The 16486-nt window shown below is 39.2% G+C and overlaps 1 protein-coding gene across 3 annotated transcripts in view; it reads left to right on the top strand.

Moving 5' to 3' along the window:
* The window catches only part of LOC132399754 (protein diaphanous homolog 3), a 136728-nt gene that overhangs the window by 20344 nt on the left and 99898 nt on the right, over positions 1 to 16486 (top strand). For all 3 annotated transcript variants that reach the window (XM_059980465.1, XM_059980463.1, XM_059980464.1), the window contains exons 3-5: positions 10629 to 10703; positions 11792 to 11965; positions 12743 to 12900. In XM_059980465.1, the coding sequence (XP_059836448.1) occupies positions 10629 to 10703; positions 11792 to 11965; positions 12743 to 12900 (407 nt within the window). The remainder of the gene's footprint in view (positions 1 to 10628; positions 10704 to 11791; positions 11966 to 12742; positions 12901 to 16486) is intronic.

The raw sequence follows: 16486 nt of genomic DNA on the forward strand, positions 1-16486 counted from the left end.
TTCAAGAAAGAATTTACAATGGTGGTAACAGAAAAAAATCTAATGAACTCCTTCCCTTTATTTACCAGAACAAATATGAGGGACTTCATCGATAGGATTACCCCAGCTTTTCTGTGTTTTCTCTTAGGCAGTGCCATTTAATACTAAATAAAATAACATTATATGCCAATGTTTTCTGAAAGATAAAGTACTTTTGCATGTATTTATTTTTAGTGGCATACAATTCAAAATTCAGAGGAGAAGCAATGAAAGAGATTCTGTATCCAAGTGTTTGGACTACTATTAAATCTGATGTTTATACGCTATGCTAGGATGCAATTTAAGCTTTAAATGTTCAAGATTTCTAATTCAGAGCAGAGAAGGCATCTCTCAAATTAACTCATTAAAAATTTTCAAGTGAGCTTGCATTCTATGAAACATTAATGCACAGGTGCTTCACCTAGCCTTGGAGATATTTGTGAAGGAGAATGACATAAACAACAGATAAAACCATAATGAGCGAGAATACTTCTCTGTGATCTGTAGATATGAAGGGTGAATCCAATCCTCACAAATACATTAAGGTACAGGATATAGATATCAAAAGAGATGGTGGTAGATTTGTTGAGATTTTAAGCTTCTGCTATAGCATGGATGCACTTGTCTTTTTTTCTGTTGTTAAGTAGATCTAACTGGAATTTCCTGTATAAGGATTGCAATGTCATCGTCCGAGAGATGTACAGTACAAAAACAGGCTAATCAGCTCTCAGTGTCTGTGCTGACCATAAGACACTCATTTAAAATGATTCTTTATTCAACTTCCCCACATTCTATAAGAATATAAAACATAGGAGCAGAATGAGGACATTCGGCCCATTGAGTCTTCTCTAACATTCAATTCTGGGTGATTATCCCCCTCAATCTCATTCCCCTGCCTTCTCTCCAGAAACTTTGACACCTTTACTAATTAGGCATGTATCAACCTCTGCTTTCAATATACCCAATGAATTGGCCTCCACTGCCATCTGTGGTATAGAATTCCTCAGATTTACTACCTACTGACAAAAAAAATTTCTCCTCATCTCTGTTCTAAAGGGATGTCAATGTATTCTGTGGCTACACATTCTTGTCCAAGACTTCCCCACTATTGGAAACAACCTCTCAAAATCCACTCTCTGTGGACTTTTCAATTTTTGGTAGTTTTCAAGGAGATGCTCCCTCATTCTTCTAAACTCCATTGAGTACAGTCCCAGAGTAAATAAAAACTCCTCGTACATTAAATCTTTCATACCCAGGTTCTCTCTCAAAACTTTCTCTGGATCCTTTCCAATGCCAGTACATCCTTTCTTAGATAAGGGGATCAAATTACTCAAAATATTCCAAATGTAGTCAGACCAATGCCTCACAAAGCCTCATTATTACATCCGTACTTTTATATTCTAGTCCTCTGGAAATGAATGGTAATATTGCATTTGCATTTCTTACTACCAACTCAATCTGCAAGTTAATCTTTAGGGGATTCTGCACTAGGACTCTCAAGTGCCTTTACACTTCTGATTTTTGAACTCACTCCCTTTTAGAAAATAATCTATGCCTTTATTCCTTCTGCAATAATGCATGACCATACACTTCCCGACACTCTACTCCATTTATCACTTTTTTGCCCATTCTTTTAATCTGTCCAAATTCTCCTGCAAACTCACTGCTTCCTCAAAATTATCTGTCCCTCCACCTATTTTTGTATCAACTGCAAACTTGGCCATAAAGTCATCAATTCTGTCATCCAAATTATTAACATAAAACATGATAGGAAGTGGTCTCAACTCTGACCTATGCAGAAAATTACTTGTCATCAGCAGCTGTCCAGAATAGGCCCCCTTTATTCCCACTCTTTTCCTCCTGCCAGTCAGCCAATCTTCTATCCATGCTTGTATTTTTCGTGTCATACCATGAGCTCTTAACTTGTTAAGTTCCGGTACCTCATCTGTGTCACCTCATAAAAGGCCTTCTGAAAATCAAAGTAAACAACATCCACTAACTCTCCTTTATCTATCCTGCCTGTTACTTCCTCAAAGAATTCCAATTTATTTGCCAGGAAAGATTTCCCCTCAAGGAAGCCATGCTGACTTCAGCCTATTTTATCATGTGCCTCCAAGTACCCCAAAAACTCATCCTTAATAGTGGAATTAAGGCTATCTGGCCTAGGCTTTCCTGTCTTTTCCTCTTTTTCTTCTTAAAGAATAGAGTGAGTTTTGCAATTTTCTAGTCCTTTGGAACAATTCCATAATCCAATGATTCTTAAAAGATCATTGCTAATGACTCCACAATCTCTTCAGCTAGTCCTTTCAGAACCCTGGGGTGTAGTCCATCTGGTTCAGGTGGCTTGTCTACTTTCAGACCTTTCAGCTTCCCAAACATCTTCTCCTTAATGATAGAGACTACACTCACTTCTGCCCCCCTATACTCCCCAGTTTCTAGAAAACTGCTGGTGACTTCTACAGTGAACATGTAAAATATTGATTCATATTGCCCTCCATTTCTTTGTGCCTATTACCACCTGTCCAGCATAATTTTTTAGCAGTCCGATGTCTATTCCCTCCTTCCCCAATACTGGTACCAATGTCAAAGGCTGAGACTCCTCCAGCACTTTCCCTTGGATTCCCCTACTTGTCCCACTCAGAGTCACACCATCTTGTGTTACCACAAGGTAGAATGCGCAAACTTCACACGAACAGCACCAGAGAATTGAACACAAATCCCTGGCACTGCGAGACAACAGCTCTATTAGCTGTGTTACTCTGCTGACCTACTTGTATATCAATGTAATTCTTCCTCCATCTTTTTATTCAGAAAAGAAAGCATTTTGGTCAACATCCCTTGTACACCTGCATAGTGAGGTGCAAGTAACTCATAGAGTCCACTTTTCGCATAATGATAGCCACCTTTCTCTTGTAATCGAGTAATAACTATAACTTTAATATAGTGACTGCTTTGGCATCTTCCAATGTTGCATCGACTTTTGGACTGCATGAACTAAAAGAATGTTCTGTTCCTTGTGTTTACAACCTCCTTTTCTGAAGTCTGCATTGGATCCAATTCAAACACACTTTCACATTTGAGTGATTCACTTGTTTAATCTCTAACAGAGATCATTTACACTGTGTATCTAGACTTTAGCATCAATTTTAATCAAATATCTCTTGGTTCTGCAAATCACAACAATGCTTCCTAAAACCCAGTTATCTGAGGACAATTTTTTTGGAAGCCTATGTACACAAGTGTTCACTTTATTGGAAATATTTCCTCTGATTAGTCATGATGTCTTTTTTTTTGATTATTTATAGTTAACTCTAGAAGCTAAACTTAAATGAACAAGACTAAAGCATCTGGAGTTCATCTAGGGACATATGCAGTTTTTCCTGTAGGGCATTGTTTAGTATTTTCACAACTATTTGGCCAAACCGTTCATCTGATCCTTTTGGATTCCATCTTGTACAACCCTTTACCTCTTTCACCTGTTGCCTTTCAGTTTCTCTCATCATTCCCACTTCACCTCCTCTCCTCCACCTTACCTATCTTTGTCCTCTTAGATTCACCTATCACCTGCATGTTTATGTTCATGCACTTTGCTACAACCTTTTAATCTGACTTTTACTCTCTGTTTCCAGTCTTGCTGAAGAAATTCAGAATATCACCTATTCACTTAGCTCCATTGATTCTGCTGAGTTCCTCCAGAACTTTGGGTGCATCAACCAAGCTGTGTTTCTTGTTTCAAACTTTCTCCCTGAAATACACACAAACTGCTGAGAAATTTGGCAAGTCAAGCCTTCTCTGATACCTACCTTCCCTCTCTCAATCTCAGACTGTCTACTGGTAACTTTTATAAACCTATTGACCCTCAAAAGTATCTTGAATTTGCCTCTTCCCGCCCTGTCACTTGTAAAATATTTCCTTTTCATGTTTCCTCTAGTTCTGCCTGATCTGTTCTCAGGATGAGGTTTTCAATGCTAAAACATCTGAGATGTCTTCCTTCCTCAAGGAAAGGGGATACCCTTCCGCTACCATCGAAGCTACCCTCCCCTGAATCTCCTGCATCCACCCTCACCTCATCTTCCTGCTGCATTACAAGGATAGAGTTCCCCTTGTCCTTTACCTACCATCCTATGAGCCTCCATATCCAACACATCATTCTCGGTGACTTCCACATCTTCAACGGGATCCTACTATTAATACATCTTTCCCGCATACCCACACTCTACTTTCTGTGGGGCTCCCTCTCTCCATGACTCCCTTGTCCACTCATCCCTCCACATTGATTTCCCTCCTGACACTTATCCCTGCAATTAGGGCAAATGCTACACTGGTCCATAGACCAGCTCCCTCAGTATCATTCAGGGCCCCATATAATCCCTTCAGGTGAGGCAACACCAGTGGGAATAATGAGAGCCTTTTTTGGTTGCTACACTATAGTATGACATGGTTGGTGCTGGAGACAGTGCAGAGGAGATTCACCAGGATGTGGTCTGGATTAGAGTAATTTTGACGTGAGGAGAAATTGATTATACTGGGCTTGTTTACACTGGAGTAAAGGAAACAGGGATAATTTAAGTAAAATATATTAAAGACATAATTAATGCAGAGCTGGACTGGTTCTTGATTAGTAAGACCTTAAAACCATAAGATATAGGAACAGAATTAGGCCATTTGGCCCATTGAGTCTATTCTGCCATTCCATCATGGCTGATCCAATTTTCCTCTCAGTCCCAATCTCCTGCCCTCTCTCCATATACCTTCATGTTCAGTACAATCAAGAAACTATCAACTTCTGCCTTAAGTATACATAAAAACTTGGCCTCCACAGCTGCCTGTGGCAAAGAATTCCACAGATTCACCACATGCTGGCTAAAGAAATTCTCCCCTATCTCTGTACTAAAAGGACACCTCTCTGAGGTTGTGTGCTCTGTTCTTTGACTCTCCCACCATAGGAAATGCATTCTATCAAGGCCTTTCACTATTCAATAGGTTTCAATAAGGTCACCCTCATTCTTCTGAATACTGAATACAGGCCCAGAGCCATCAAATGCTCTTCATATAACAAGCTGTTCAATCATGGAATTATCTTTGTGAACCTCCTTTGAACTCTCTCCAGTTTGAGCACATCCTTTCTAAGATAAAGGGCCCAAAACTGCTCACAGTACTCTTTGCTTTTATATTCTAATCTTGAATCCTTTAGGGATTAGTGCACAAGGACTCCCAAGTCCCTTTGCTCCTCAAAGTATTGTATTTTCTGTCTAATTAGGAAATAGTCAGCCACTTCATTTCTTCCACCAAAAACCATGATCATACATTCCCTGACATTCCATCTGCCATTTATTTGCCCATTCTCCTAGTCTATCTAAATCCTTCTGTAGCCTCTCTACTTCCTCAAAACTACCTGACACTCCACTAAATTTATATTGTCTACAAACTTCTCATCAAAGCCATCAATTCCATCATCCAAATCATTGGCATATAACTTAAACAGAATCATTTCCAACACAAACCCCTGTGGAACACCACAAGTCACCACCAACCAGCCAGAAAAGGCCCCCTTTATTCCCACTCTTTTCTTCCTGCCAATCAGTCACTGTTTTATCCATGCTAGAGTCTTTCCTGTAATACTATGGGCTCGTAGCTTGTTAAACAGCCTCATGTGTGGTACCTTGTCAAAGTCCTTCTGAAAATCCAAGTACACTACATCAATGGATTCTCTTTTGTCTATTCTCCTAGTTATTTCTTCAAAGAATTCTAACAGATTTGTCAGACAAGATTTTCCCTTGTGGAAGATCATGTGCCTCCAAGTACCCTGAGACCTCATCCTTAATAAGCCACTCTAACATCTTCCTAACCACCTAAGTCAGACTAAATGGACTATAGTTTCCTTTCTTCTGCCTCTCTCTCTTCTTGAAGAGTGGCGTGACATTTATAGTCTTCCAGTCTTCCAGAACCACTCCAGAATCTAGTGATTCTTGGAAGATCATTTCTCATGCCTCCATGATCTCTTCAGCACCTTTTTCTGAACTCTGGGGTGTACACCATCTAGTCCAGCTAACTTATCTACCTTCAGATCTTTCAGTTTCCAAAGAACCTTCTCGCTTGTTATGGTAACTTCACAAACTTCATGCCCACTGACACCTGGAACTTTCACCATACTGCTAGTGTCTTCCATTCTTAAAATTGATGTAACATACTTATTCAGTTCATCCACCATTTCCTTTTACCCTATTACTACCTCTCCAGCATTGTTTTCTAGTGGTCTGATACCCACTCTTGCCTCTTTTTTGCACTTAATGTATCCAAAGAAACTTTTGCTATCCTCTTTAATATTAATGGTTAGCTTACTTTTGTTTTTCATCTTCACCTGCATGACTTTTTCTCATTGCCTTCTGTTGGTTTCTGAATGCTTCCCAATTCTTTAACTTCACATTAATTATCACTCTATTTGGCTTTTATGTTGGCTTTGACTTCTCGTTAGCCATGGTTGTGTTATCTTGCCTTTAGAATACTTTTTCCTCTTTGGGATGTGTTTTACATATATCCTATGCCTTCTGAATTGCTTCCAGAAATTCCAGCCATTTCTGCTCTACTGCTATCCCTGCCAGTGTTTTCCAATCAATTCTGGTCTACTCCTTTCTCATGCCTCTGTAATCCTCTTTATTCCACTGTAATACTGATACATCTAACCTTAGCTTCTCCTTTTCAAATTTCAGGGTGAATTTGATCGTATTATGATCACCTTCTCCTTGGGGTTCTTTTACCATAAGCCCTCTAAACAATTCTTGTTCATTGCACAACACTCAATCCAGAATAGCTGATCCCCTAGGGCAGGGGTGTCAAAGTCATTTTAGGTCACGGGCCGGATTGGGCAAAATGCAGCTTCATGTGGGCCGGATCAGTCGGGCGCGTGCGAACACAGCTTTCATTGCCTCCGTTTTTTCAGCCTGTTCTCATGTGTCTCAGTCTCTGCTATAACTACAAAGTGTTTCACTTCACAAATTCCATTCCTTATGAAGAAGACTGCTGAGCAAGCATTATTTTTATGATTGGTATTAACTTACAATCATAGGCTTCATATCACTGGGCCATTAATAATTAAAATAATAGATCCATCTAAAATGATCTCACAGGCTGGGTATAATTGTATGCCGGGCTGGATATGGCCCGCGGGCCTTTTGTTTGACGCCTATGCCCTAGGGGCTCAACCAAGAGCTGCTCACAAAAGCCATCTCGTAGGCACTCTAGAAATTCCCCCTCCTGGAATGCAGCACCAACCTGATTTTCCCAATCTACTTGCATAATAAAATCCCGCATGACTATTGTAACATTGCCCTTTTGGCATGCATTTTCTATCCCATTGTAATTTGTAGACGGCATCCTTACTTCTGTTTGGGGGTCTGTAAATAGCTCCCATCAGGGTCTTTTTACCAGTTCCTTAGCTCTATCCACCATGATTCAATACTCTCTGATCTTATGCCACTGCTTTCAATGATTTGCTATCATTTTTTTTTACCAACAGAGCCACACCACCGCCTCTGCCTTCCTGCTTGTCCTTTGGATACAATGTGTGTCCTTGAACATTAAGCACCCAGCTGTAATCTCCTTTCAGTCACAATTCAGTGATGCCCACAACATCATACATGCCAATCTGAGACTATGCAACAAGTCCATAGAAAGGATATTGAAGGTTATGGGGAGAAGGCAGGAAACGGAAAATAAATCTGCTATGATTGAATGGTGGAGTAGATTTGATGGGCCAAATGTCCTAACTCTGCTCTGATGGTCTACTAACTTTGTTTAAGGTCTTGCATAATGGATGACGTTTGATCTGGTGGGACTGCTCCACGCTGTATCTCTACACAATTAAATACATTTTAAAAAAAGCAAATGAATGACATTTGTTAGGAATTTGAAAATGACGACATGCTTAGTAGATCTGGCAGCATCAATGCAGAGAGAGAAATGGCATTAACATATGACACCAAACAGTACTGCGCTGTATAGGCCCTTTGGCCCATGATGTGGTTTTGTCCCTTTAAACTACTCTAAGATCAATCTATCACTTACCTCCAACAAAGCCCTACCACTCCATGTGTAAAAAAAATACCCCTGATATCACCCCTATACTTTCCTATCCTTCAAACACTTATATATTACCCCTCATTTTAGTAATTTCTGCCCCGGGAAAGAGTCTCTGGCAGTCCAATCTATCTATGCCTGTTCTCATCTTGTACACCTCTATTAAGTTGCCTTTCCAGTGTTTCCCAACTTCCTTTAATCCAACTTTCATACTTTCATACTTGCCAACACCCATCTTAGGCACAATAGACTTTCTGGCACCCCTATGGTGCAAAAACATGTCTGCCATACGCTAACATGAGAAAAATGATTCTGCTTTAAAATTTTTATTTGTCTTTAAACTTAGCTTACACAGTACCTGTGCACTGTACAGCAGCTTCAATATCAATGTGATCCTTGAGCTTGATGGTTTTTAGCAAGAGTTGAAATATCTGGTTCTAATTGTGACAGCAAAAGCCTCAAGTCCCCACGTGTAGCAGTGTCCAAGTAGTTTCTTTTTATTTTGGTAGTATGTGGCTCATTTCACTGAAGCCTCTTTCAACAACGTAGGAGGATGGAGATGCAATGAAGAGCAGTTTGGTTCTTCTCCACGGACCAAGAAATTTTGTATGGCAGAATAGCCACATATCACAAAAGCCAACATTTTTGAAATGCATTTTTGCTATAGAAAACTTTACAGCACAATACAGGCCCTTCAGCCCACAAAGTTGTGCCAAACATCTCCCTACCTTAGAAATTACTAGACTTCCCCACAGCTCTCTATTTTTCTAAGCTCCATGTACCTATCTAAAAGTCTCTTAAAAGACCCTATCGTATCCAACTCCACCACTGTCACCAGCAGCCCATTCCACGCACTCACTACTCTCTGAGTAAAAAAACTTGCCCCTGACATCTCTTTTGTACCTACTCCCCAGCACCTTAAACCTGTGTCCTCTTGTGGCAACCATTTCAGCCCTGGAACAAAATCTCTGACTATCCACATGATCAATGCCTCTCATCACCCTATACACCTCTATCAGGTTACCTCTCATCCTCTGAATCTCTTCATAAACTTTACAATTTTTGATAAACTGTACATATGACATTAGCAATGCCTCGTTGTTTCATACAATTGACATCCAGTTGTATCCCAACTTCGTTTTTTTTGTAGCTCTGTGTATAGTTGTAACTCAATGTCTCATTTCGTCAATACGACAATACGAGTTATTACTGAGAGGAATTGATTTTAAAATACTGGTATCCATCTTGAGAAAAGTGGTGAGCATTCTGATACAGCAGGCGTTATTAATATTTCACCAATTGTATGAGATTTTCCACACTGCTATCATTTTGGAAATGTTATAAGAAGCTATGAAACCACTATCAAGGTCATGTTTAGCTTTCTTGGCAAACAACTCGAATGTACAACACTTAGCAAATGCTTCTTTCTTCTTCTGGAACTGAGTAATATCATAAGTAGCCTTTTCAGGGTGTCTTTTTCAGTAGTGTTTCTGCAATCTTAATGCCTTTATTAGACAGTACAGTATTACAAAGAAGTTATATGGGAGTTGCTGATCTGATGGGAATGGAATAAACCCATAATTCAAGTATGTAACATTATATTGACACACTTTCTGTAGTTTCAGTTTTTTTAGCTGGTGTAAAATACAAGGCTTCACTGCTTTCAGACTCACAGAGATTACTCTGTACATATTTACCCATCATTAATAGGGTTAAATTAAAATAAAATATTAACATAAATTGGATGTTGACAATGATAGCGGGTTTACATGGATAGAACAAAGGTAGCGGCACACAAAGGAACGGCAATGCGAAGATGAAGATGATCGCAATAATGAAAATTACATTGATAAGGATTCAGATTGGCATCTGAATGTTAGTTGGGATAGAGCTAGTGTTCAGCAAGCTACCTTCATACTATTCCAGTTACCATGATTGACCTAAGGCATATGGTCTCATAATCCCAAAAATGTTTCTTGACTGCACATATGAAGCCAAGTTTGCTTTGAATACTTCAAGAGGAATCCTTGGGGTTGACATGTTCACCGATTGGCTCTGGTTCACCATTTTGGCTCCAGGCAGTGCTCTATTGTTGCGTGACCTGTTTTCTGTAGATCTGTAGAGAAAGCTGGGAGTGTGTACTTGACTTACCAACTGTTAAATTGCATGAACTCATTCCATGTTGTGAGTCAAGCGGAACTGCTGGGCACACTGGTTGCTAATTTATGCATCTCCAATAAAGTCTATTTAGTTGGTAAGTTTGGATGAGATCGCTGAGTTTCAGAAGCTTTGTGATGATGAGTGGTCATTTTTGCAGAACTGTGTTCTTCTTGTGTTCCAGTGCCTCATCCATTTTTTTTTGGAAGTGCCTGCTCTACTAATAGTCCTGCAGGTCTTGTGCCTCAAGTTAGGATGCTGCGTTCCGCCAGCCTCCAAGAATCTTGAATGCACCCCCTGACGACTTCTATTTCCCCTAATGCCCCTTCTAAGTGTAGTACTGACTACACATATCTGCATGTTTCTTTGTCTTTCAGGTGCCTGTAAAAACATCGTACAATTTTTTTGTATACAAGTACAACCGATACAGATGGCAGAAAAGAATATTGATGGTAAGTTGAATGAGTTGTTACTCATTAAATGAAAGATATCTTGTTTAAAGGGGAAAGAACTTCATGAAAATAGTTTGCAGATCTTTGTATCCCATCAGTAAACTTAAAATGATGTAAGATGGAGGCACAAGAGACTGCAGATGCTAGAATCTGGGCAACAAAAATGATGCTGGAGGAACTCGGCAGCCAGGCAGTGAATGTGGAGAGAAATGGACAGTTGTCATTTCGGGCTGCAAACCTTCATCTGGACTGAAAGCTGAGTAAAGAGAGCCAATATAAAAATGAAAGGAAGGGATGGAGCAAAATTGGGAGAGTGACAGGTGGCTCGAGGTAAGGAGGAGATATAGATGAATGGAGGAGGGAGCGAGTGGAAATGACAACAGAGGCTGGGAGGTGGGTAGTTGGATATGACAGAAGGTTGCAAATGATGGAATCTGATGGGACAGGAAGATGTAGTATGGAATCAAATGAGCGTGATGAGGAGGGGAGATAGGCGCTGTGAGGGAAGAGGGAACCTGATGTAACTTTTGCTGATCTATATTATTGCCACAGTTTTGTATGAGCATAGATACTGTAGCTGTTAGAACAGGTCAGATGGTGGGTATCTTGTGGTAGGTGGCTTACTGCCATACTTCCCCATAGCGCTTCCACCATCTTCAAAGTACAGGTTAGGACTGCGATGCAATAATTTCTAGATTCCAGGATGAGTGTAGCTAGAACAATACAAAAATCCAGCAACATACAGGTCAAAGCAATCCACTTGATTGGCAGCCCACACACTTGCTACCTTCTGCACCAGTGCACTGTGACCACCACGTGTACTATTTACAAAGTACGCTGTTTAGAGTTACTTGCTTCTGCTGCTCAGAATATAGAACTTCTCAAGCCTAGAACTTCTACCTCCAAGAAGGACAACACCACCTGCAACCTTCCCCCCAAATCATGCACCACCCAAATTTATCTAATTACAGCTCAGGACGAGTTTTTGGAAAGAGGGTACTTCTTGCCAAAGACCTTCATCCATTTCTGCTTTATCTTGGATTAATACTTCTCACCTTTCAACTCATTTGTGTGCATTTCTTTTGCAGATTGATTACAATTCAAGGATGTTGTGCAACATTGAAAAAGGAATGATTAAAAAACAGTTTCCGTTTAAATCGATCAAATCCTGTGAACATATTGAAGGGGAGAAGTTCAGCATTTCATTTTTAATACACCATGATTATGAGCTTGAAGCCACCTCAGCTGAAGATAGGATAAAGGTAATGGTAAATGTGTTCCTGAGTTGAAGATCGGTTATTTAAACAACATATTTGATGTTTAAATATATATTTCAGATGGTTTATTTCTCCTAGTTTGTTTATCAGGAATGCATGAATGGAATGCTAGCCAAATATATTTGGTGATTTCTCTCCTGAAAGGGTGGATCAGTTTTCTTATTCCACTCAACAGATGCCTGCTGTCCCTATGGAGATCTGGTATTTTAGCACAATCTGTGCATTGGACACTAATGAATACTGTGTAGCCAAAGTTCACAGGTCAAATCTTTTGGCAAGCTTGTTCATGGATTGGACCCTTGGGTGTCAACCAAACTGCAAGAATGGCTAATCTGGTTCAGGATGAATGGAAAGTTTCCCCACCTAAATGTGCTCTGCCCTATTGGTAACTATTAATATCCAAAGGCTGACCATACCTGATCATGGATCAGCGAGCAGTTAGATAATGGGACTTGCTCTTCCCTGGGATTTTAGAACTTCCACTAAGCCAATTTAGTGACTCCTAGCAGGCCACAGTTCTTTCTGCTGATTCCTGATGAAACAAATAATATATTTTGTTTATAGTTTTTTATTTGTGAAGAAAAATACAGCATGTAATTGCAATTATTTTTCTAGCATTGTTCTTTGTTTGTTCAATATCAGATGATATTCAAGAAGTTTGGAAACACCAGAATCTTCTCTATTATATTGACTGTGGTTAATAATGCAGCTTAATTTGCATTTCTTCAACTTAATTTATATTTTTTCAACATTTGGTTACAGATAATCCAGCTTGTGAACCAAATTATTCAAAATAATATGAATGATGTGCAGCAGACAAATCCGAGTGCCGATAGTCCCGTACAAAAAGAAACCGGGGTCATAAAAGAGGGACAAATAGAATTACAGACAGGAGGTTTCACTTCAGTAAAATGGAACGGGTACAAACTACATTTTAAATCTCTTCCTATTCTCTCATCTGTTATTCTGTGAAAAAACTAAGGTTTTCTCTGAAACTTTCTAGTAAGCTTTTTTCTCATCTTGTGGTTGTTCTGCTTTGTGAGAATGTGTAATAGAAGCTGGATTAGGTCATGTGCCCTCTTTTATCTGCTTTATATTTTTTCCATTACCTTATTGTTGAAAAATAAATTGATTTTTGCCTGAATGTACATAGAGACTGAGTATCTACAGCTCTCTTGGTTGAAAAAAATCTAAAGATTCACAGCCTTTTGAGTGAATAAATTTCTCAGTGTTAAATGGCCAGCTATTCTTGAAAGCACAGAATTTAGTTCTAGATTCTTTAGTGTCTTCTGTAATCTATACTTACAAGTTCTTAATGATATAAATCCTCGTTGATAATAGACTGCCTTTTTAGTTGAGCCTTACCAGTAAACATGTTGTGGTCTATTTCCAAGTAGTGAGCAGTGTTGGGTTTCTATCATGGTGTGCCTCAACTCTTTGGAAATTTGTATAGATAACAATGTCAAATTATTGTTCATCGGGAATTGATTCTGATTTCTATGAAGAATAAGTCTTGCTTTTGGAGTTTATATTATGATTTCTAAATTTTTTCATTAAGTTGGCACATATTTAATTGCACTTGGAATAGCTGTACCTGGCCTAAAAGCATTGCTTTAAAGCAGATATTAATTATTAGCTAACTATCATCAATAATTCAACAAGATGTCAGACTGAATCACCTTTTCTGTATCTTTTTCCTCTCAAAGGTAATATATATATTTGTATAATTTCACGCAATAACCATTTTTCATCAGGCTAAACTGATCTGTTCTCTAGAATTCATCTCTGGTACAGTATGTAGAAATTGTTTCCCTGCAATCTCACTGAATTTTATTTGTACCTGTACAATCCTGAAATATTTTAATATATTTGTGAACCTCCAACTTGTACTGAATTTGCTTATGCCTCTGATAGCATTTGCATTGCTAATTATTTTATTTTAGACTTTTGTTTCAGTGATGTGGGTTAATTTATGATGTTAGTACTTGTCAAACACTGTACCAAAATCTATGTAGACAACATCCACAGCTCTCTACCTTCATCAGTCACTTCTGACTCCTCCTCAGAAAGTTAGACACAAACTGCCCTGCTGACAAAACCATGCTGACTATCCTAATCAAGGTTTCAAAATAGTCATAAATCCTATCACTAAGAATCTTCTCTAGTAAATTCCTCACCACTAATGTGAGTCTTACTAGTCTGTAGTTTCCAGGATTCACCATAATTTCCCTTCTTAAATAATGGAATAATATTAATTACTGACCACTTCCCTAGCAACTCATTACAAGTTAGAGAGGACAGGAAAATAATGCTCAAGGCCCCAGCAGTTTCATCTCCTGCCTGTCTCATTAATCTGAGGTGTCCCCTATTAGGCTCTGAGAACTTAACCACCTTAATGTTCTTTAAGAGACCGACACTACCCTCTCCTTTATTTTGAAATACTCCAGCAAATAAACTCTACATTGATGTCCATTTTCTCCACTTCCTCCTCCTTTGTGAGTACTGATGCAATATACTCATTTAGGACCTCTCCTACATCCTCTGCCTCTAAGCACATGTTCTCTCCTTTATCATTGAGTGGTCCTATCTGCTCTCTGGTTATCCTTTTACTCTTTTTTTAAAATATAGGATACCATGAGATTCTCTTCAATCCAACTTGCCAAGGACTTTTCATGGCCCCTCCTGCCTGTATTTGATTATAGTTCCCTAAACCTAACATAAAACTCCTTTCCTTTCTTGACTAAATTCATCACCTGCCTCTCAATATCCAAGGTTCCCTGACTTTGCCATCTTGTTATTGGAACATACCTGTCCTTACTCTGTGCAGTGAGTCTTTAAACATCCCTCTCATGTTAGATATGAACTTGCCCAAAAACAACTGTTCCCATTAACTCTCCTTGGTTCCTACCTCATACTCTCATAAAAATCAAACTTATCCTAGTCTATAGCTTTCTTAAAACCACTGATCCCTAACTGTACTCCCAATGAAATGTTAGTCTCTTGGCCAGGCTCATTATCCAACACCAGGTCTAGTATGGCCCTCTCCTCTTATTAGACTATCTACAAACTGATTTAAGAAGCCTTCACAGATATGTAAGACAATTCTGCACCATCTAAACCTTTGTTTCTCAATGTCCTGGTGGCTATTTGTGGACTCATAATATAATACCTTCAGAGTGATTCCACCTTTTTTAATGTTTGAGTTTTACCCATATAAACTTAGTGGATGAGACTTTCATTAAGTTGCCTCTGAGTGCAGCTGTGATATTGTCCCTGATTAATGGCTTAACTTCCCTCACCACCCTTACGTCACCTCCTCTGTCTTTCCTTGGTTTATAATCTGTTGAGCCAAAATCCATCAGATGTTTTCAGAATGGTAAAATGATTCAAAAGGGTATCGCAGTTGAATGATTTCCTTGCAGGTCTTATATTCCCTGGGATATCTTCCCTTACAACTTTCAACTTTGTAGTCAGCTTCTGTCCCAAGTGCATATATTGAACTATCTGGGCAGGAACTTTGTTTCAGCCTGTTCTTGCCCCACCAAACTTCCTTTTCTCTGTATTTCTTCCTATTTTGACTCTATCCTTTCTCATTAGAAAGAGATACAGAGTTTATCTTTCATTTCAAAGAAATGAAACAGTTTATAGTTCAAAGATGAAATATTTAATGGGAACCTGAAGGGAACCTCCTTCACTCAAAGGGTGGTGCAACTATGGAACGAGCTGCCAAGGGAAATGCTGGATGAAGGTTCAATTTTAACATTTAAGAGAAGTTTGGGTAAGTACTAGGATGGGAGGAGTATGGAGCACTATGGCTGGGGCAATCTGATGGGATGAGGCAGATTTACAGTTGAGCATAGACGAGATAGGTCAAAGGACTTATTTTTGTGCTGTAATACACTATGACTGTTCTACTTCTCTTTCCGCCAACATTACCGGACCTGCTCAATGTTTCTGACATTACAGCATCTATATCTCTCTTTCATTTCTCTCTTGTTTTCTCCCATGCCATTTGGATACATGTATTACCATCACAATGTGCTCCTTCCAACCTGCTCTCATCTTCACATTGCCCCTTTCTGGATCTCCCCATCTGCACCTTATCGGACATGTTAACACTAAATGTCCAACAGAGTTCCACTGACTCCCACAGTTGTCACGCCTGCATTTCTTTCCATTATGTTTCCTGAAAGGACCGTATTCTATTCTCCAAGTTCATCCACTTTCATTTTTTTTTGCTCTGGTGACAAATCTATCTATCTACCTACTCCCTGAACAATTGCTCTGGCCATTTTCAATCTAAAATGTTTACTCAGTCTAAAATGATTGGAGAGCATGCCTTATGAGAAAAGGTTGAATGAACATGGCCTTTTCTGTTTGAAGTGATGGAGGATGAGAGGTGACCTGATCGCGTGTTTTTCCCCAAGGCTGAAATGGCAAATATGAGGGAGGCATAGTTTTAAGGTGCTTGGAAGTAGTTACAGGGGGCATATCAGAGGTAAGCTT

Source organism: Hypanus sabinus, chromosome 9, assembly GCF_030144855.1.
Source record: "Hypanus sabinus isolate sHypSab1 chromosome 9, sHypSab1.hap1, whole genome shotgun sequence".
Classification (NCBI taxonomy): domain Eukaryota; kingdom Metazoa; phylum Chordata; class Chondrichthyes; order Myliobatiformes; family Dasyatidae; genus Hypanus; species Hypanus sabinus.